The following is a 23,798-nucleotide window of genomic DNA, read 5'->3' as shown; positions in this document are numbered from 1 at the left end:
ACTAGATGTTCATTTTTAACATAAGCATTGCGAATATTGGTTTCAGCTCTTATCATAAGGTCGAAGCAGGATCTGTTTTGTCGGAAACCGTATTGGTTGCAATTTAACAGCATTTTACTTTCAAGGACCCATTTTAGTTTGCTGTGTATAATTTTTTTGAGTGTTTTACAGAGACAGCTGGTGAGAGAAATTGGTCGGCAGTTTTGCAGAATTGATTGATCCTTCCCCAGTTTACAAAAGGCAAGAATTACAGAGTGATGCCATAAGGAAGGATAAACACACCCAAGGAAAATCCAATTATAGAATACTAGTAATAAGTTTAAAGATGTGTTATTGAGATGTTTGAGCATTATATAGTAAATTCCATCCAGTCCTGCTGCACTGTTTGCTGATCAGTTTAGGGCTTCTTGGAGTTCAGTTAAGTTGAAGGGCTGGTTATAGGGGAGAGAGAGAGAGATCAAGTGGTATTAAAATTTATTTTATATTTTTCTGCTTATAGGGGAGAGAGAGAGATCAAGTGGTATTAAAATTTATTTTATATTTTTCTGCTGAGGTTTTAATTTTCAGGAATGAATTATCATATGTAGATGCTGCTGATATTTCACTAAAAGCTTCTCCAAGGAAATTGCCTATTTCTTTAGGGGAGGACAGTTCTCGTCCATTTCTAATCAGGATTGGAGCAGTAAATGGAATGTACTGTTTATTTAATTGTTGGATTTTCTGCCATATTATCCGACTGCTGGTGTCCTTTGTGATGTTACTGGTCAATTTTATCCAGGAGTCTTTTTTTGCTTTTCTTCTTATTTGTCTTGCCCTTGCCTTTTATTTTTTATATAATATGAGGTTAGCTGTTGTCAGGAACCTATGAAACTGATTCCAAGCTTTATTTTTTTCTTTTGGCACTTATTTGTATCGTTCATTCCACCAGTGTTTTGCATATCTGTGTTGGTCTGCAGAGGACTGAGGAATTGTTTCAGAAGCTGCTGCCAGAATTTTTGTGGTAATGTGCTCAGGTTCGTCTATAGGTTGAGTTTTAATAAATTGATTGTCAAATGATTGAATATTTTTCCCAATCCGCTTTTGAGAACTTCCATTTTACTCTGTAGTCTGGACAGTGGGATTGTTCTGTTTGAATTTTGAATATACAGGTGACCCCCGCTTAACGCTGATAATTCGTTCTGGAAAAACAGAGCGCTAAGTGAATCCGTGCTAAGCGAGCACTGCCTTACCATAAGGTAACATATGCATTTGTAAGTTGCGGTCGGTGCCATAGGATATTTCCTAATGAGTAATAAACGGTAGTGAAAAGATGCATAAATGTCGGTCAAAATATTTAATATTCAAATATTTATACATTTAAAATATTCTCCATTACGTACGTATATAATTATGTGGTAACTACTTACGTATCAAAATTAAACTTAAAATTCCAATTAAAATCATGAATTTAATTGATCTAAATCGATTTAATTTAAATGATGAATTTAATCAAAAAATGTGTCGATTTTGGGTTGGCCCTCTTTGAAATAAACTAAAAGGGGTATTAATTTTAAATCCCCTGCAGCGTTACCACCCAACAATAAAGTCACCCAATCCTTCGCCGCTTTGAAACCTGGCATTTTTTTTTCTTCTTTCAATATAAAACTTATTTTAGACACTCGTTTCCACAAAAATCCTGCTTCATCTATGTTATAAACTTGTTGAGAAGTATAACTCACAATACCTCTCTTCAATAATTTTAACAAGTTCTTTACTGAAAGTTTTGGTTCCTTGATCTGCACTTGTGGCTTCTCCCCAGATTTTAAATCTATTCAACCAGCCCTTACTAGTTTTAAATGGTTCCACATTTATTTTTTATTTTTTTTCTAGGTGAGTTTTCTTCAGATCATCATATTGGCTAATCTCTCTCTCTCTCTCTCTCTCTTTTTTTTTTTTTTTTTTTTTTTTTTTGTAATATTTAACTGAATTCTGCATTGGATATTATCTTCAATAAAATTAGTTAATGTCTTTCCATTTCAATCCTAATAGTCGGCCTAGCACTAGTTGCTTGCAGTGGAACAGCTATCTTTCCCGCTGCTAAAATTAATTCTTTATTTTTTTATAATTGTTCTTACAGTTAAACTTGCAAGTCCTAAATTATGGCACACATCCGCTTGTCGTTGACCGGAATCGATTCGCTTCAAAATGTCTAATTTAATTTTCAAATTCAGTCTTTTTCTTACATTTATAGTCTTCGTACTGCGCTCAGACGTTGTTGCTTTTTCATTCTTATCGGCCATTATTAACTCTTCGAAAATGTAACTGCGTTGGTTGCATTAATTATGATACAATGTTCAAGTAAACTGTCCGTTACGTACGATGTCTAATACTGTACTGAGTGATGACTAGACTTCGAATAAATGCATATAACGCAAATATTACAAGCAATATACTCGATCATTTTTTAAAATGTTGATCTCGGAACTACATAACAACTCACTGTACTGCAATTAAATTAGCGTGCGAGAAAATTTAACTGAGCGTGGGAAAATTTCTCAAGTCAGCGTGGTAAACGTTTTAATGCTGTTTTGCTATTCATTTTCAAGTTATTGACTCCATCAAATGAAACGATTTCGTTAAATATGCAAAAATGCAATCTGTAAAAGAGCGTTATAGTGATCTGTGACAGCGTTATAGTCAGATACGGGTTATAATATAAGAACAGCGTTATAGCGAATCAGCGTAAAGCGAACCGCGTTATAACGAGGGCCTGCTGTAATTGGAAGATGATCGCTGTTCTGTGGATCTAAAGATGACCACTCCATACTGGGGAACAGTATGGGAGAGCAGATGAACAGGTCAATTGCTGAGGTGGATCCTGTGGGAAGATGAATATAAGTGTGATGGCCAGTATTTAATAAGGTTAATTGCTGTTGGGTCAGCAAGGTCTCAATTAGATATCCTCTTTGATCCATGTGGGAAGATACCCACAATGGGCGATGCCCACTGAAGTCTCCAAAGAGACAGAAGGGTTTTGCTCTTAGTACTATAAGATTTTCTAGTTCTTTTAGTGTGAAGAGATTGTTTGATAGAAGATATATTGAAACAAGTTAGCGTTATTCAAAGAGCCACATGCACAGCAGCAATAGCTTCCAAATTAGTCTGTGGGGAGATAATTCGAGATGGAATTTTAGAGTTAACTAAGATTGTTTTTTTTTTTTTTTTTTTTTTTAGTTAGTTTTTTGGCGCATTGGCTTCTGTGGCCATAGTGCACCCCCCAAGGTTTTTGCAGTACTCTGATCCAAGGCCGAGGCGGGATTCGAACCCGCGACCTTTGGGTTGCCAGGTAGGCACTTTACTCACCCGGCTAGCCCGGTCGGCAACTAAGATTGCCACTCCATGTGCGGATTTTGCAATATTCCTGTCTTTTCTATACATTGTAAAATTTCAGTTGTATTACCCAGTTTTTGGAGTTGTGTTTTGATCTGTCTGTTTTTTTTTAGCAGTTTGTTTGTATCGTTCAGTTTTATGTCTATCTTTTTTTTTTTCTTTTTTTTTTTATTTTTTAATTTGGAAAACTGGTCGCTCTGTATTCATGTCTTCTTTTGCATGAAGATGTAATATAGTTTCATCTTTTATTTATTTTTATGTTTTTAGTCTTGTTGTCTATATCCATATATATATATGGGGATTGCTTTCTGGTGTGGACATGCTCCTTTGGTGCTGATTTGTCTGCTTTTTTTAGTAGTTGTAGGTATATTGGGTGGAACTGATATTGGAGTATTACTTCTTTGTTCTTGTAAACTTTGTTTGGCAGGTTGCAGCTTAGCATTAAGCATGGACCTGGCCCAATCAGCAATTGAAGTGTTTAGGGGTACTGTGATGTCAGTCTAAGTAGCAACTCTGTTGAATTGCTTGGGCATACGTGCATTTCGGCATAAACTGCATGGATTACTTTGTTTTCTGTTTGTATTTTTTTTCCCCCACTTTCCACAATTTTTTGAATACATCAGATGATTACCTTTGCAATTGGGACAGGTGAAGGAGGTTACAGTATAATCAGCTTAGGTGTGTTCTGTTGAACCACAATTTTGGCATATCATAGTGCCACAGCATGCTACTTGGGAGTGTCCATATTTCTGGCACTTATAACACCTGATGCGATTCGGTATATATATATATATATATATATATATATAATTATTGATAAAAAAGTAAAGAAAGAAAGTTAAAACGACAATAACTGTAACTAATATGTAAATAATATTTATGAGTCAATGCAGTTGCAAGCAATTATGCAACACACCCATAATGTCTATAGAATATTAAGGATAATATAAAGAATTATTGGGACAAGTAAATCAATCCAATAATAATACCATCAGGGACCTAAGAAAACGCAAAAAAACAACCAAAAAAAAAATTATTATCGCTTTTTACCGACAATCTAGATTACTGGGGCCAACCACCCAGAATGAAGGCAAAAAACAACAAGAGGTTCTCTGTTTCTGTGATGATCAATATATGCTAAGTAATTTAAATCTAAACCAAATATAAACCAGTATAGGCCAAATATAAATCGAATATAAATAAATCAAATGATGATAAAAGTTAAAAAAATTTATAAATATTAGAATCAAAGATAAGAAATATAAGTAAAATATAAATGTAAGCATATATTAATCATCGTTGACCCGACAGAGAACATAATTTAATGATCAATTACATATTGACCGTATCTAGGACATAATGTAATAGTCGTCAAAATAATATGTGGTGCCCCACATATTATTTTGCCCCACATATATATAATACGGTAAAAATAAATAATTAAATTAACGCATAGAGAAACATGCAGATAGTAAGAAGAAAAACTAAAGGAGTAGGAATAATAGAACCTGAACTCCACAAAGGAGAAAAATAGTGGTATAGATAAGAAATAGTTTCTCCTACGTCCTCGGATTGTCTTAATAATTTCGGAGAAATAAAAATAGAGTGTAGGACAGTTTAAAGACATTACAAGATATAAGTTGTGATATATATATATATATATATATATATATATATATATATATATGCCAATTTAGATACCCTGCTTTAACTGTTGTAGGTAAATTTTGGATACTGAAAGTCATATGTTCTGCATAGACTTTAATTCTCCATCTTTCTGGATTAATATGTGCTTTGCTTGTATGACTTTGATCAGCCAACTGTTGCACAGTTTCTTCCTCTGAGATGTTAATGAGGTTCCACTCTACTATAACTCCTTTAGAGGAATTCAGGGTGGCATGTGGTGTTATTTTCACAGGTATTCCATCAAAGGTGGTCAGTTTCATCAATGTTTCTGAATGTTTTAGTTTTATCGTTTCTACGAGCAGATCTCCAGACTGTAGATGTTTTACCATTTTTGGTGTTCCTACAGCATTTTCCAAGCATTTCTGAATTAGAAATGGGGATAATTTTGCTCATAGGATAGCCTGACAGTGAATGTATAAGGAGAAAGGCTGGGTGATTTTGTTGACACGGATCTTTTTTGTCTCAATGGATCAAGTGGAGGAAAGGTTTCTTTCTCCATTTTATGCTCCTTTTCGCCCTGAGGGTTGGTTTTACCACTCAGGTTATCGGCCCACCACGGGGAGGCAAGAGTAATGCATTTAAGGAATCCCTCAAGCAGGGATTCCTTCATGGCCAATTGTTACTAACCTAACAACTGGCCAAGCAGTTGTTAGGTTAGTAACTCAAATAAAAATAAAAGGAACGGTGTCTTTTCTTGACTTACTAATTGTAAGATGAAGTTTACTGCATTTTTTGAAAGAACTTAAGAGAAATTAACGGGAAACTTAAGGAGAATAGGGATTCCTTCAAAGAAGACCACTTTGGATTGCTTTATAGAGCTCAGAAATCGCTTGGTACCCGGGGCCGACAACATCAGTCACATGATGACATCACTGATGTGACTTTCAAGCTCTAGTTGGGATCAGATTTTGTTTTCCAAGATCCTTAGTGCATGATTATGCACACTGGTGCATAATAGCTAGTGATTTCAATCCTTTAGACATTAGCCACCAGAATTTCCCCAACCTGAAGTCACTTCTAGGGGATACCACACTTGTTTTATATTGAAAGTTCTCCCCCCCCCCCACTACAAGTCTGCATATTCTGTGGTCAGCTGCTGAATCCAATGGCCTATTGAGACTTGACTGAAACTTTAAAACAGAAAAGTCAAAATCTAAAGGGTGTGTGGTTAATGGAGAAATTCTCAAAGAAACAGTGGTGGGCTAACAAATGATTGTCGGTGGGGAGGGAGGAACACTAATGTGCATACAGCATACTAACACCATTAATGAGAGAAATATATTAAATATCGTCATGTTTCCTCTTGCTGAAGAATACATGATTAACACTTCATGAAGGTTTGTACAGGTTAAGAATTTTATTTAAATCTTATATTCAGGGTCACCTTTAAGTATTACCATTTATCATTACTGTTCCTGTCATTAAGTCCATAATGATTTAACTCTGTTAAAATTAACAGCTGGGGGAACAAACATCAGAGGGCTGCACTACACAGTCCTCCAGTTTGATATGCCTGTCAAACTGGCTTTCTGTAGAATATAAGTGATCTGTTAGTAAGACAAATTTTGTCAATTCTTCATTTAATTTCCTATTATGGAAATCTCAACCTTTTAAGTCTAGAAAGAGATGCCATCATTGTGTTTTTAAAAATTAATCAGGACTCAAATTTCTGTGGATTGTAATTTTCAGAAAATACATGTAAAGGGAGGTTGTTCCAGGAATCCAAAGCTGAAGGGATAAACGAGGGACAAGCAAAACTGGTTCTGTGGGCAGAAGAACAGTGAGTGCCAATGGAAGTGTCTACAGGAAAGGCAATGCAGCAGAAACAAAACACCTAAGAACATGTGGAAGATAATTCCCATGCTCTTACAGCAACACTTGACATGAGCCGCCATGATTCTGCTGATGTTATTTAAGGATGTGCCATGACAGTAGAGTTCCACTGTTAGTAAAGGAGACAGTCACCTTTGAAAGCTACAGTGTTGTTTTATGACTTTTACCACATAATATTTCGTGTATATTTTAATTTTATCTATACAAAGGGTACTAGGAAAGTTTTGCAATACAGCTTTGTTTATTTAATTTTTTCAAAGTAATTTCCTCTACATTCAATACACCTCTCCATCCTCCGAAACCAATCTTTAAACCAGTTCTGCCAAGTTTCACTAGGGAGTAAAGCACACTCGTTGTCCCAAGCCCGTAGAAGGTCCTCATCACTGGAAAACCGCCTCCCTTTTAGCTTCATTTTCACATGCGGGAACAGTGCAAAGTTGCAGGGAGCAAGGTCTGGACTGTAGGGAGGGTGCTCGAGAAGTTTCAGTCCTGTCGTGGTCAAATATTCGGTGCAGGCTTTGGCGCGGTGAGCTGCAGCATTATCGTGATGGAGGTACCAGGTGTCCATTCTTGACTTTGGCCGCAGGTTCTTCATAGATCCAATGACTTTAGGCAGGCATTGTTCAGTATACCACTTAGCTGTGACTGTCTTCTGCGTGTCCAAAACGACAAGTTCCACAATTACACTCGATTTGAAAAATACAGCTATCATTTTCTTCTTTACAGATCGGGATTTTCTGACAATTACGGGTGTGTCGTCATCATCAAAGACCCAAACTTTGTTTTGAGCCTTGGTCGGCAGATCGTAATAGTACAGCCAAGTCTCGTCACCTGTCACGATGTTGTTCACATACCGGGATTGTCCCTTATCAAACTTTTTTAACATCTCCCGGCACCAAGTCACACGTCGTGTCATCTGCTCTTCAGTCAGTTGATGCGGCACCCAGAGAGAACAAAGTTTCTTCACGTGCAAATGATCTTGCAGAATCGAACGAATTGCTGGTGCATTTAGGCCCAAAGTATCCTCTATCTGTTGGTAGGTCACTCGCCTGTTTTCGTCAAGCATTTTCCTCACAGCAGTAACGTTTTCCTCCGTAACTGACGTTCGTGGCCTTCCCGGCCTCTCAGAATCCTCCAGAGTGAAATTTCCCCTTTGGAATTCTCTATACCACCTGAATATCGTTGTACGATGTGGACAATCATCATCTAGTGCAAGGGTCATTTCTTCTAAGCACTGGTCTATGGTTAAACCACGCACGAAATTATACCGCAAAACTGTCCTTATCTCATTTCGTGACCACGATGCCATCGCAAGCACTTTACACTCTCACTACTAATGAATAACTGAGCCCATCGACTTGGCACGGCGGCTACTATGCACGTATGAACATGTCTCAACATGCAGCAACAAGCAGCTTCCTGTGATTCATTGTTGCGTCATATTGCAAAACTTTCCTAGTACCCTTTGTATTTTTATCACTTTGAACTCTACAGTTGTCTGTATTTTATTTTTAGAAATTTTATGCTGTTTTATTTTTATTGTATTTTAATTTTGAGCCATAATTATGAGAGCTTCCTTGGATTCAGGGGAGGTACCCATAGGCTGGAGATGTGCAAATGTGACCCCAATTCACAAAGGAGGATCAAAGGCTGACACACGTAATTATAGACCTGTGAGTTCAACTTCTGTTCCAGGAAAATTAATGGAGGCACTGCAGGATCATCTAGACAAGACTTCAGTTATAGCTCGGACACAGCATGGTTTTGTTAAGGGGACGTCTTGCTTAAACCAATTTGATTGGATACTATGATGCAGCCACAAAAGAACTGGATGAAGGGAATAACTTCGATATTATATATTTGGATCTTAGAAAGGCTTTTGATACTGTTGCACATGGAAGACTGCTGCACAAATTGGAGCATTGGAGGCAAATTGCTGCTATGGATAAAGGGGTGGTTGAGGGGGAGAAGACAGAGAGTGGTAATCAATGGACACTGCTCATCGTGGACTAATGTTATTAGTGGAGTCCCTCAGGGTTCAGTGTTGGGTCCATTATTATTTTCTGTATTTATAAATAATATTGATGATGGTATATCAAGCTTAATGTCCAAGTTTGCAGACAATACAAAAGTTGGCAGGGTTGTTAAAGACACTACTGACACTATGCTGCTGCAACAGAATCTGGAAAGGTTGAGCAGATGGGCTGAGAGGTGGCAAATGAAGTTTAACATTGACAAATGTAAAGTACTACATATGGGAAACAGCAACCTCAGAGCAACGTATCAACTCTGTGATACTACACTGACAGTGGTAGAGAATGAAAAGGACCTGGGAGTGGTTGTGCAGGCAGATATGAAGTTCTCTGAGCAGTGCAGACGGGCTGCAAGAGTAGCTCATGGTGTCTTATCAATGATATACAGGAATTTTTCTAGCAGGGATAAGAAGGTGATTATTCCCTTGTATAAGGCAATGGTCAGGCCACACCTTGAGTACTGCAGATCTGGAGGCCTCATTTCAAGAAGGATGTAGAGCTGCTGGAACGAGTACAGAGACGGGCAACAAGATTAGTGAATGGAACAAAGGGTTGCTCTTACGAAGAAAGGCTTAAGTTTTGCAAATTACAGTGTCTGGAGACTAAGCAAAGGCGAGGTGATCTGATAGAGGTGTATAAAGCCTTGAACGGTTTGAGCATGCTCAATGCTGATGGATTCTGCCTCTTTCTCAGAATAATCACCTGAGAGGGCATAAATTCAAATTGAGGAAAGACAGATGTAGGATAGATGTGAGGAAATTTGCCTTTAGCCAGCAGGTAGTTGGTTGGTGGAACAGACTTCCATCCCTTGTTGTGGAAGTTGATAGCCGAAATAAATTTAAGGCTCAGCTGGACAGGTATTTCGAACGAACGGAGGAGTGAAGTGGAATTTTTTTTTTTTTTCTGGCTGATGCTGCATAAGCTTGCTTTCTTGCATCATATGTCTTTACTAATGCTAATGCTAATTTACAGCTGGTGTATTCAACTGCAGTTAGTATGAGTCAAAGACTTTCTTGGTAAGCATATCCTTTTAACTGAGAGGAAAGTGGAGGAGAAATTGTTGAGGATAAACATAAAAAAGGCACCCGGGGTGGATGGGATCTATCCAGTTATATTGAAGGAGGCAGCAAAGTAAGTAAGCAAACCCCTAGCCATAATTATGAGAGCTTCTTTGGACTCAGGGGAGGTACCCATAGACTGGAGATGTGCAAATGTAACCCCAATTCACAAAGGAGGATCAAAGGCTGACACGAGTAATTATAGACCTGTTAGTTTAACTTCGGTTCCAGGAAAATTAATGGAGGCACTGGTTAAAGAAGCACTGCAGGATCATCTAGACAAGAATTCAGTTATAGCTCAGACACAGCATGGTTTTGTTAAGGGCAGGTCTTGTCTGACCAATTTGATTGGATACTATGATGTAGTCACAAAAGAACTGGATGCAGGGAATAACTTTGATATTATATATTTGGATCTTAGAAAGGCTTTTGATACTGTTGTGCATGGAAGACTGCAGCACAAATTGGAGCAGTGTGGCATTGGAGGCAAATTGCTGCTATGGATAAAGGGATGGTTGAGTGGCAGAAGACAGAGAGTGGTAATCAATGGAGACTGCTCAACGTGGACTAATGTTATTAGTGGAGTTCCTCAGGGTTCAGTGTTGGATCCATTGTTGTTTTCTGTATTTATAAATGATATTGATGATGGTATATCAAGCTTAATGTCCAAGTTTGCAGACGATACAAAGGTTGGCAGGGTTGTTAAGGACACTACTGATGCTATGCTGCTGCAACAGGATCTGGAAATGTTGAGCAGATGGGCTGAGAGGTGGCAAATGAAGTTTAACATTGACAAATGTAATGTACTACATATGGGAAACAGTAACCCCAGATCAATGTATCAACTCTGTGGTACTACGCTGACAGTGGTAGAGAATGAAAAGGACCTGGGGGTAATTGTGCAGGCAGATATGAAGTTCTCTGAGCAGTGCAGACGAGCTGCAAGAGTAGCTCATGGTGTCTTGTCAATGATATACAGGAATTTTTCTAGCAGGGATAGGGATGTGATTATTCCATTGTATAAGGCATTGGTCAGGCCACACCTTGAGTACTGTATACAGGTCTGGAGGCCTCATTTCAAGAAGGATGTAGAGCTGCTGGAACGAGTACAGAGAAGGGCAACAAGATTAGTGAATGGAACAAAGGGTTGCTCTTACGAAGAAAGCTTAAGTTTTGCAAATTACAGAGCCTGGAGACTAGGCATCGGCGAGGTGATCTGATAGAGGTGTATAAGGCTTTGAATGGCTTGAGCATGCTCAATGCCGATGGGATTCTTCCTCTTGCTCAGAATAATCGCCTGAGAGGGCATAGATTCAAATTGAGGAAGGACGGATGTCGGATAGATGTGCGGAAATTTGCATTTAGCCAGCGGGCAGTTGGTTTGTGGAATAGACTTCCATCACTTGTTGTTGAAGTTGATAGCCTAAACAAATTTAAGGCTCAGCTGGACAGGTATTTCGAACGAACGGAGGGGTGAAATGGGAGTAGTGGTGTTTTTTTTTTGTTTTTTTTTGGCTGATGCTGAATAAGCTTGCTTTCTTGCATCATATGCCTCTACTAATGCTAATGCTTTTGTGTCCCCAACTAATCTTAATGGTATTAATAGTGGCAAATGTTGCAAGAAAACAAACTTATACAGTATCAACCAAAAAATAAACATTTCTCATATGCATAATAACTGCACAATCCTACACCAACTGTTATTAAAAATAAATAGTGTTGTGTTAAAATAATAATGATGTAAATAAATGAAATAAATAGAATGATATATTCCACCGGATAAAACTGATAAAAAGGTTAGTGTCTGTACAATAAAATATGAAATTTTTGAACTGCAATGAAACAATATAGATAAAACACAGGATAATAAAACCAATAAAAGTGCTAAAACACTGTAGCTTTCAGAGGCGTCCACCTCCTTTTTCAACAGTGAGGTTTATCGCACAGCACATCCTTAAATATCAGCAGGTTCCTGGTTCTCAGCACGTGTTTCTACAGGAGCATGGGCAGTATTCTCCCCATGTGCACTGGAACCGGAAATGGCTAGGGAGCGTGCCAGGTGGAACCGCTCATTCCATCGAAGAACCACCGCCTTGAGGGGGATGATGAATGAAGATTCCCCTGTCTCTATTAATGGTATTGCTCTCAGAGGAGCAAATCCGCAAGCTCTCGAGTCATTTGTGGTCCGATAACAGCTTTGTCTGGGGAGATTTGATGGTGCTCCTCCCAAAAATGTTCTGCCACAGCAGACTTCCCATAATCTGCAGTCTTTATCGCATTCATATGCTCCTCCATGTTGGTGAAACGAAACATTGGTTTAAAGATAGTCTGGGGGAGCATGTGAACGTGATAAAGACTGCAGATTATTTTATCTGTGGCAGAACATTTTTGGGAGGAGCACCATCAAATCAATCCATTCAGCACCTTAATATGTAAGGCTACAATTTGCAGAAATGAAGTCTTTTGATAAGACTACGCTTCTGTTTTACCCTCACTAATCTTGTTACCCTTCTCTGCACCTGTTCCAACAGACCCACATCCTTCTGCAAATGAAGCCTCTGGATCTGTATGCAATACTCAAGATGTGCCTAAGCAATGTCTTATACAGTGGGAAATTACCTCTTTATCCCTACTGGTGGCAAAATTCCTGTATATCACTGACAAAATCCCACAAGCTGTTCGCCCAGCTTGTCTGCTGCTCAATGAATATACACCGACGAGCCAAAAACATTATGACCAGCGAGTCGTTATGCAAATCAAAGCAATAGTAGGCGACCTAAGGTGCGTGCGTGGGTCGGGACACACGGTACAAAAACACCTGCTACTGAGCTCCGTTAATCAGTGTCACTCTTGTTCTTCAGATGTGAAAGGCAGCGGACTTAAACGAGTTTGACAAAATCCAAATTGTAATGGCCAGACGACTGGGTCAGAGCATATCTGAAACGGAATGGCTGGTGGGATGCTCACGGTCAGCCACGTTTAATACCTGCTGAAAGTGGTGCAAGGAGGGGAAATCCACGAACCACTGACAAGGTGTTGGACGACCATGGCTCATCAATGCTCAAGGTGAGTGAAGGCTCTCCCGGATGGTACATGACAACATAAGGGTGACTGTGGTGTAACTCGCCAATAATTGGAATGCTGGTGACAGGAGTAATATGTCACAACACACTACATCAAACCTTGCTGAAAATAGGGCTGCATAGCCGCAGTCCACGCCAAAGCGCCCATGCTAACCATGGTTCACCGACAACGGTGCCTACAATGGGCATGCAAGCATTGAAACTGGACCTTGAGTGATTGGAAGAAGGTCTGGTCCGATTAATCAAGTTTTCTGTTGCACCATGTGGATGGAGAGGTACACGTGCGTCATTTACCTGGGGAAGTGATGGCGCCTGGATGCACTGTGGGACAAAAACAAGCCGACAGGGTCATGCTTTGTGCAATGTTCTGCTTGGATACCCTGGGTCCAATCATCCAGGTGCCTGGCACTCTGATGTCTACTACCTACATAAATATCATTGCTGACCAGGTACACCCTTTCATGGCAATGGTCTTCCCCTCTGGCAGTGCAGTCTTTCAGGAGGATAATGCGCCATGCCACACTGCTCGGATTGTTCGAGACTGGTTTGCAGAACATGAGGAAGACTTCCAGGTATTGCCCTGGCCTCCAAATCCGCCAGACATCAATCCCATCGAGCATCTGTGGTTTGTGTTGGAACAGCAACTCCAATCTGCGGCGTCTCAACCACAGACTTTACAGGAGTTAAAGGATCTGCTGGTTACTTGTTGGTACCAGATACCACAAGACACATTTAGAAATCTTGTAGTGTCCATGCCGTGCCGAGTATGAGTTGTTTTGGCTGCACCTGGAGGACCAACATCATATTAGGTAGGTGGCCATAATGTTTTGGCTGATCAGTGTATATCACTGCACAATTAACCTCTAGATCTTTTTTATTCTCTACTATGCTGAAAGTGTTACCATAAAGTTGTTACGTTAATCTACAATCACTGCTACTCATATGATATACCATCCATTTCTCAATGTTAAACTTAAATTTCTTTAAGTCTCCACAAATAATATTTGACTAAGAGCCCACTGATAACTTTGCCATCTCTCACTCAACTATCCCTTTATACATAGCAGTAACCTGCCCACAATGCCCCACTGCTAAAATCTGTACAGCAGTCTTTTAAGTGCAACAGTAATCCTTCAAAAGCTTTTCTGAAATCTAAGTATATGATGTAAAAATTTTTTGATCTAGTTTCTCTGTCACTGCATTTAATTAGATTGGTCAGTCAGAATTGTCCCTAACAAATCTATGCTCTGACTGCCGCATAAATGCATTTCTGTCTAGTTGGTCCTGCCATACTTCTTTAAGCAGTAATTCCAAGTAACAGCAGTAATTACTCATGTCATCTTTTTGATCCCTTTTGTGAATTGAACTGGGGAATACATTCACACATGTCCAGTCTATAGGGACCTTTGTGAATTTGAGGATGCTCTCATAATTATAGCTAAAGTTTGCTCACCTGTTTTGCTACCTCCCTTAGTATAGATCCCATACTGGGGATCTATACTAATCATAATAATATAGTAATAGATCCCATCCACCCAGGTGGCATTTTTATATTTAGCTTTCTCTTCCACTTTCTTCTCAGTTATAAAAAAAATCATTCATCTTCCTATTAGAATTTCAAACACTCCTAGCATCCCCTTTCCTGAAAAGTTTCTCCTGTATAAATGTTAACAGAAAATACCTATTCAGTTTGAAAGCAACCTTAGCAGGTTCATCAACAGTTAAACTATTCATATCTAGTGGACCAATGTGACATCCTCTTCCTTCGAATATAAACAGCAAAGAAATCTTTGCTGTTTATATTCTTTGCCAGATACTTCTTGTAATCTACTTTAACTTGCCCAAAAGAGCTATGTTACTGGCGACCCATCGAATATGCCGTACAGTCTCTACAGCAGCTCTCCAAGTTATAGCAGTCACCCTCCCTCTCGACCATTACACAATCTACAAGGGGCTCTGCTATCGAATTAAAAAAGGTATTCCGGCAACGATACTGGATATAGAACTCTCACTAACTACGGATATAAAGCAGGAGAAATCTCGATGTCTCAATAAACTCTTCAATATATGGCAGACCAGATGGGATTCTTCTACTGTAGGGGTTGTAACTCGGAGTTTTCTTCTGGAGGTAACCTTTGCAACCACTAAAAATAACGCCCGATGGTTCTCCCTCAGCCTCGAATCTTCCTTTCTCATTACCGGACACGGTTCTCTAAATGAGAAACTGCATACAATGGGACTCATCGACACTCCCTACTGCTTTTGTGGACAAAGTGAAAGTTGGAAACACTTACTTCTGGAGTGTGTACATTATAACGACATCAGAAACCGTCTCCAGAATAAGATCCAGGACTTCCCACCAGCAGATCTGCATCAACTGATATGTACTCAGAACAACCTCGAAGCCTTCCAGACCTTTGCAGCTGAGGTATTTGCCTGGAGGAGGACACTGATAGCCAATCACCGACATGGAAATGCCGATCATTAACAATTCCACTGCCAACTGAAAGTCACTCCTTCTACTGACTGTTCTTTTCTTTTTTTTTTTCTCCCTAACCTCCGTTCTGCACTGTTTCCGGGTCTTACCCTAGAACTAGGAGCAGCCTTGGCTCACCTTTCCTTCTTTCTCACTCTGTGCAAGATAGATAACCACTCTCCCATTTTTTTTTTTTTTTCCCATTCTCTCTCTCTCTGCTGGCACCCGACTTACATCTTCCTCTTCACTGTAGCCAGGGTGTGGGATTAAAATTATTTATTTATTCTTTAATTATTTTTATTTATTATTATTATTTATTTTTTTTTTTTTCATTTACTTAGCTTCATTTTTTTTTTTCCCCTCTAACCCGCGTTCCGCACTGTTTCCGGATCCTGACCTGGAACTAGGAGCAGCCTTGGCTCACCTTTTCTTCTTTCTCACTCTGTGCAGGATAGATAACCACTCTCCCATTTTTTTTTCCTTACTCTCTCTCTCTCTCTCTCTCTTTTTGCTGGCACCCAGACTTACATCTTCCTCTTCACTGTGGGATTAAAATGATTTATTTATTCTGTGATTATTATTTATTTATTTATTTTTTTTTTTTTACTTGCGCTCTGTTCTGACACCTGGGATTTGGGCTGTCATTGGTGCCAGACAGCTCTCTCTTTCTTTTCTTTTATCACAGGGAATTTATTTATTTATTTTATTTTTTATTATTATTATTTATTTATTTTTTTTATTATTTATTTTTATTTATTTAATATATTTTCTTTTTCACCATGGGGAATTATTATAATTAATTATTTTATTTTATTATTTTTTTTCTTGCACCACGGGAAATATATTTTGTTTTTAGTTTATTTACTTTTTATTTATTATTTTTTTATTATTATTTTTTTTTAAATTTTTAAAAATTTTTTTCCCTCTCTGGAGTGGGGCCCCAGAGAAATCTGGCCCACCTTTTGGCAACATCAGGTGATTCAGAGTCTCGTATCAAGACAGTACGTGCTCCATTGGGACTGGCCCACCTTCCCGTGGTGTGGACGAGTACCCAGAATAATCTATCCAGGTGACTGATGCTTCTGGGTAGCCAAGAGGCCAGAACAGAACAACAGAACACACAAAAACCTACGTCACACACATCTGGCCCGTTTGTGGTGATACTGTCTTCACAGAGATATGAGGCGGAGATGAACTCACGTTCTAGGAGCCGCCCTTTACAAAAACACATGTCCACATGTATGCCCTTCCTAAAATAAAGTTTTCAAACATGTATGCAGTATTCCAGATGTGACCTAACGACTGCTTTATAAAATGGGATAATGCCCTCTTTATCTCTGCTGGCCAATTCCTATATATCATTGGTAGAATCTTATCAGCTGTTCTAGAAGCATGTTTACACTGCACAGACAATTCCTTTTTTTTTACATTCGCAAACAATGAATCCTTTGCTGCCTACATGAAAAGAGTTATATTTCATAGAAAGTAAAATATGCAATATTTCAGATAAGTTACTGAAAGTTACAATAGTAACTACAGACATAACATCTCTGGTAATTCAGTGGTAATTTCTATAACCATGTGGACCACTGTTTCTCCAACTGGAATCAGAAATTGAGGTAGTGGTCAAGTCATCAAGTGCAAACATTGTAGGGTTTGTTTGTTTGTTGTTTGGTTTTTAGGAGCATTAGCAACTAAGGCCATATTGCTCCGGGAATATGCGGTGGTCATTCCCTGACCTTTCCACATCCTCCGTATTTGGTAGTGACGGGCTCGAACCCCGGTCTAATCAAGAAGCATGTGCTACGCACTGTTGCTCCTTCCCACCTGGCTACGGAGGCGCCACACATTGTAGGGATATTGCAGATGTGGTGCCAGATATAAGGGATGCATAATTTGAATATGGGCAGTACAATGTGTGCAGAAAGGACAGAAAAGGGTTATGCTCAGTTAAAAAACATAAAATTTAACCCTGTGCAATGTGGAGTCAGTCTGGTGTGACATAAGCACTGGGAACACAAAAGTGAGAATGGGAGTGTGTTACAGGCCTAATGACTATGATGAGCATGACAAGCAACTAAATAGCGAATTCTAATGTGATTTATTCTACTGTTCAAAGCATGGTTAGGCCACATCTTGAATAAAAGACTTTATATGTTACATATCATTTTAAGAAAGATAGAGATATACTGGAAAGTTGAAATTTGTTTGTTTATTTATAGGCTTTACGGCGCAAGGCCACAATGCACATTTATGTACAAAATGTTGTTGAAGTTCACACTGCGTTGTACAGTTTTATCCATTCAAGGAATGAAAAAATTTTGGCCAAGTGTGAGGTATCTGCTAGGAGGTCAGCAATACTGAAAGGAATGTTTGTTCTGGAAAAAGAGGTAAACATAGTTTGTTGGTCACTATTGTATTTGGGGCATTCCCCCCCCCCATACTTCTCCTTCAACCCATGCACGGTACTAAGTACTATAGGTTTTGATACCTTTCGTGTTTGGGGTTTTCATAAAAAAAAAAAAAAAAAATCAATGAGTATGTGTTGGACAGTCAGCTGAGTGTTGCAATTTGTACACAGTGGTGGATCAGTGCCTGCAAGAAGATAAAGATGTGTCAGGCATGTACGGCCTATTTGTAGTTGGGCTAATATGACTTCATGCCTGTTTTCACGTATACTGGATTTCCAAGGTTGGAGATGTTTCTTTATACGGAGTAGTTTGTTCCCAACTTGACTTTGTCAGATGTGTTGCCATTTTTCAAGATACCGCTTCTTTATAATTGACTTGTAGTCTGTGATCGGTATACTAAACAGTTCATCAATAGGATCTGTTGCAGTTTTTGCAGCTAGATCAGCATGTTCATTTCCAGAAATTCCAACACGACCAGGGATCCAGCAAAAGATGACTTCTTGTTTCTTCCAATTTAGCTTAGTCATGGTATTCCAAATCTGTATGAGTAAGGGTTTATAATGATTTTTATTCTGCTGTATAGCTTGGATAGCACTAATGGTGTCTGTATAAATAACACTGTTCACTATATTTGCTGATAAGATGAAATTTAACGCTATGAAGATAGCAGAGTTCTGCAGTGTAGCTGCTGCATTCAATGGGGAGTGTCTTGGCTATGGTAAAGGTAGGAAAAACTGCTGCCACTGCACCAACATAGGCGTCAGTTTTAGATCCGTCCGTGTAGATTGGCGTGTACTCTGCGTGCTGGGTTCTCAATGCAGCATGAATTTGCAGTATGTTCTGTTGGGGTAAGGCATGTTTCCCCACCGAAGTGAGTGAAAGGTCGCACAGCGGTATGTGATACACCCAAGGTGGGACTGCATGAGAAGCAGTAGGCTTGTTTGTTTGTTATTTGGTTTTTAGGAGCATTAACAACTAAGGCCATATTGCTCCGGGGATATGCGGTGGTCATTCCCTGACCTTTCCGCATCCTCTGTATTTGGTGGTCACAGGCTCAAACCCCGGTCTAATCAAGAAGTGTGTGTGCTACGCACTGCTGGTCCTGCCACCTGGCTACGGAGGCACCGAGAAACAGTAGGCTGTATCATGCCAAGGTCAATTTGCCAGTCACTGAGCAGGGAAAGCAGGCATATCCCTGTTGATGGGTAGACTCTGTAAAGGTTCTCTCATTTGGGCGAAAAAAGTCCATTCCGAGTAGGGTTGTCCCATTGCCCTTTGACTTTTGCTGCATAGTTTAACAGAAGAATTTGTCTGCGTAGATCTAAAGAGGTTTCAGTTGCTTTAGCATATAAGCTCTGGACTGGCGATGTACTCCCTTTTCCAAAGAGGACACTCCTTGGAAAATTCCAGATGAGCTTCTCTCCAGTTAGGACAACTAGAGGTTGTGGCTGTGCAATCGGTATTCATGTGTGCAGTGGATCCGCATGCGGCACAGGCAGCTGCTACTCTGCAGACTGTCTGTGAGTGCCCAAACTTCTGGCACTTGTAGCAGCGTAAGGGGTTTGGAATGTATGCTCTAACACGGCAATTAAGATAACCTGCTTTGATCGCTGTTGGTGGTTTAGGGTTATTGAAAGTGGGTATTACGTTTTGAGTAGGAACTAGTATGCCATCCTTCTTTGTCATTATTCTTCTGACATTTATGACTCCTTGGTCTTGTAGTTCCTGTTTTAGCTCTTCATCTGACACATTCATGAGGTCCCATTCGGTGATGACACCTCTTGACGTGTTCAGGGAAACGTGGTGAAACTGTAACAGAAGTTCCAAATGTTTTTAGTTTCAGTAGTTGCTCAGATTGTCAAGCAGTGTCAACTTCAACCAGTAAGTCACCTGATCTTAAGCGACGAATTGTTTTTGGGTACCTGCATTTCTGAGGAATAACTTAGAAACAGGGAGAGTTTGCCAATAGGTTGTTTTTGGGTTAAGTGAATAATAAAGAAAGTTAGAGTTTTGATTATGGCTACATCAGTCTTTTGATGTTTAGCTGCTACAAAATCAGTCTCTGACTGTTCTCACCCTGTAAGGGTCTCATCTATGCACCAAGTGGATTTCTGGGTTTTAGGAACGGTCTGCTCCATTTCGACCCGGAAGGGAGAGCTTTTCCCTTCCAAGCTACCGGTCCCGCCATGTGGAGGCAGAAGCAGTGCCACCTTTGTGACCAAGCAGTAGTGGGTTAGTAATAAAAAAAAAAACTAAGAGAAGAAATAAAGAAATAAGGTTACTTTTCCTTCTGATATAGTAAAGTGCCTCCTTTACCGAATAAATTGAGTGTTAATGTAATGCTGAAAATAAGGAAACGATTTTGTTTCACCAAGAAAGAGCACTAATTTACATACAAAGACACTTGATCACAAAATCGCTTGGCACCTGGGGCTGGAAAGTTGAGGTAAAGAATAACAAGTTCAGCTGAGGGAGGAATACAAAAGCCTAATCTTTTTTGTGGTCCCCTCTAGCAATTGGAATGGAGACTTAGCTAAAGTGTTTAAAGCTTTAAAATGGTTCAATAACACATAAGAGGCCAAAAACTTAAATTAGAAAAAATTGTTGCAAAATAGATGTACTGATATTTGCTTTCAGCCAGAAAGCAGCTGAGAGGTGGAATTAACTTCTGCTTACTGTTCCAGATGTAGGTATTTGGAATAAATTTAAAGGAGGGTTAAGCAAATTATTAAGAGGGTACAATGTTTTTTTTTTGTTTTGTTTTCGCACCTGCAGTTATATGACACAAGTAGTTGCTCTTGACATCTCAAAGGCTTTCGATCGTGTTTGGCATAAAGGTCTTCTAAACAAGCTTCCATCTTATGGTTTGCCAACCATTTTTTGAAATTGGTTATCCAGTTTTCTTTCTGATCGCTCACTGAGGGTGATGGTAGATGGCTCTCTGTCTTCTAACTTCTCCACTAATGCTGGTGTCCCCCAAGGTTCAGTTCTTTCCCCCATTCTTTTCCTCTTGTATATTAATGACTTTCATCCATTGACTGGAAATCCTATCCATAGTTTTGCCAATGATAGCACATTGCATTCCACTTTCCATTTTGAGAAACCTTGCCCTGCCCAATCAGCTTCAACTTCTCAAATTTCTGCTACCAATTCCTTAAATGACGATCTCCAGGTAATTCTCCAGTGGGGCAAAGACAACTTAGTTGATTTCAATCCTTCTAAATCTCAGTCTTGTCTTATAACCCACAAAAAAGGATTCTTCTGCTCCTATGCTTATCATTGGTGACACACCGATTTCTAGGCATGGTGATCTCTCTCTTTTGGGGATTACCCTAACTTCTAATCTATCTTGGCACAAGCAAATTACGAATATTGCTTTCCCTGCATCTAAAAACTTGGGTTTCTCTTTTTCTCTCGGCGTAACTTTTCTTCCAAAGAGCTGTTCACTCTGTACAAATTGCAAATTCGCCCTACAATGGAATATTGTTCCCACATCTGGGGCGGTGCCCCAAAACCTCTCTCAGGCTTCTAGATTCCATTCAGACAAGGGCAGTTAGGTTAATTAATGACTCATCTCTAACAGTGTCTCTCCACTTGATGTCTCATAGATGTTTCTGCTGCATGCCTTTTCTACAGATACTTCCATGGCACTGTTCTTCTGAATTGGCTTCTATAATTCTCGCTCTCTCTTTCAAAACAGTCCAAACACGTGTCGCCACCAGCCAACATCCATATACTGTCCAACTTCAAACTCATAGAACCAACTTTTCATCTTCCTCGTTTATTCATTCAACTGCCATTTTGTGGATCAACCTTTCTTCATAGCAGTTCCTGAAAATTGCAGTCTACAGAAGTTTAAGTCCAATGTCAACAAATATCTTCTTTTGCCTTCTCAACCTCCAACCCAAGCATGGTACTAAGTACTATAGGTTCTAATACCTCTTGTGTTTGAGGTTTTCATAAAAAAAAAAATATATATATATATATATATATATATATATATACACACACAAGATATGTTTAGATTAAACTGGCAAACTAGGATGAATAGTTCTATTACTAAAACAAATATTTAAAAAAATAATAATAATAAAGATAAATGCTCCTTTCTTGAATTTCAGCCCATTCTGTGTTTGAAGACAATGGATAAAAGCACTTTTAAAATATCACAAATGAACCCTGCTTGAGTAATGAAAAATGTTCCTTTGATTTCAATTGGAACATGTCATTCCAATATGCTGGTGCTGGAACCACATCACTCCACTTCAGTGCTGAGGCAAGCAACCATCTGACTGTGAAGTACCAGGAGAAATGGCTAGTGTGGGCTCTTCTAAATCCACCAAAAATTTATTTTTTATGAGGAATAACTTAAGGCACTGGTCTGGTGTATGAAAAATCTATGGTTGGAATGAGAGAGAAAACATCATCCCACACATTCTGGTTGTCTGTAATGCAATTTGATTCTTGCCTGAGATTCTGCCATATACATGATGAAAGAGTTCATGAAATCTCAAATAAAGAAAGCATATTACAATCAATCTTACTTGTTTTGTCCGAGAAAAACACCTATTATACAAAAAATAAATTTCAAACACATGAAATAGGTTTGTTTATATTAACTTTGTAAATTAAAAATTGATGTAATTCTGCAGGTGTGTAAATTAAGCAGCAACAGAATTACATCACGTATTAAACGATTTATACTTATCTAAGGTACCAATTAGTACACGAAATTGACACCAAAATTCGTTTACTTCATTTGAAAATTAGCAATTTATTTAATTAAGAAGGGCTTCATGTAATAACATATATATACATGATCAAATTAATCCAAAAATTTTGCCATGCTACTGGCAATATCCTATTTTAATTTAGTTTTTATATATATATATTATTCATTCCATTTCAAAATGACAGTCGCGTTAGTTAAGTGATATTCTCATGTTCTTGTACTCTAGTAATATTGGTATGCACGTTTCTTCATTTCAATTTCTCCCCCCCCCCACACACACACCCCAGTTTTCCAATACATGGGCAGTTGGACAATGCCATGTATTGATAAAAATACACACACCAATATACACTACAAAAGTTTTACTCAATTTTTTTTTTTATTACGTGATTAATCTAAGACGTTTTTTTTTTTTTTTTTTTTCGGCTGGTGCAGCAAAAGCCTCGGGCTTCCTTGCACCATATGGCTAATAATATTAATAATAATAATACTTTACCCATTTAGATTAGTCACACGTGAGAGGAAAGCACGGCACTCACACCAAAATGATACCGCCATTATCGCTATATCGTAAGAAATTACGAGACAAGTAGTAGTACGCAATATAATAATTGGTTTATTGTGATTATTAATAATTAAACGGAAATTACTTTAAATTATTTTTAAATGTATTATACGATGACAACAGGAATATTCCAGTACTTCTATTCAGACAGCAAACTGAATATGAAAGTTGATAGCAGGCGGGGGGAAATAGAATTCTGCTAAGAGTATACACAAGACAACAAAATATAGAGGGACGTACGTGCGTCGCCAGGAGCCCAAACGAGCACATACACAGTGAATGGTCCGTTTATTATCCCCGGAGCACCCGAGAATCGTAGTAGCATTGATTCAACCAGGTGTTGAAAGCGTGCCACAGGGATGCCATGATACAGGGAAGCTGGTGCACGTTGACTCATCTGCTTAATCCACAATTCAGATCGTTCGACCTTACCCCATAGATTCTTAAAATGGATTAAGGTCTAGCGACTGAGTAGGCCGCCGCAATTGACTGAATTCACTTTCATTTAACTGGAACTAGTTTTGTACAATTCTGGACTTGTAGTAATAGTGG

General features: G+C 38.9%; 1 protein-coding gene across 1 annotated transcript in view; it reads right to left on the bottom strand.

The window, feature by feature from the left end:
- Positions 1-23,325, bottom strand: part of LOC150085791 (small ribosomal subunit protein mS39) — a 261,590-nt gene extending 238,265 nt beyond the window's left edge. Inside the window, exon 1 of the mRNA XM_090374693.1 lies at positions 23,178-23,325. Coding sequence (XP_090230819.1) covers positions 23,178-23,239 — 62 coding nt within the window. The 5' untranslated portion in view covers positions 23,240-23,325. The remainder of the gene's footprint in view (positions 1-23,177) is intronic.
- Positions 23,326-23,798: the final 473 nt, after the last annotated feature.

The sequence above is a fragment of the Mastigoproctus giganteus genome, chromosome 5 (genome assembly GCF_048544385.1).
Source record: "Mastigoproctus giganteus isolate SK-2022 chromosome 5, ASM4854438v1, whole genome shotgun sequence".
Classification (NCBI taxonomy): domain Eukaryota; kingdom Metazoa; phylum Arthropoda; class Arachnida; order Uropygi; family Thelyphonidae; genus Mastigoproctus; species Mastigoproctus giganteus.
This window is presented reverse-complemented; position numbering and strand designations above follow the sequence as displayed.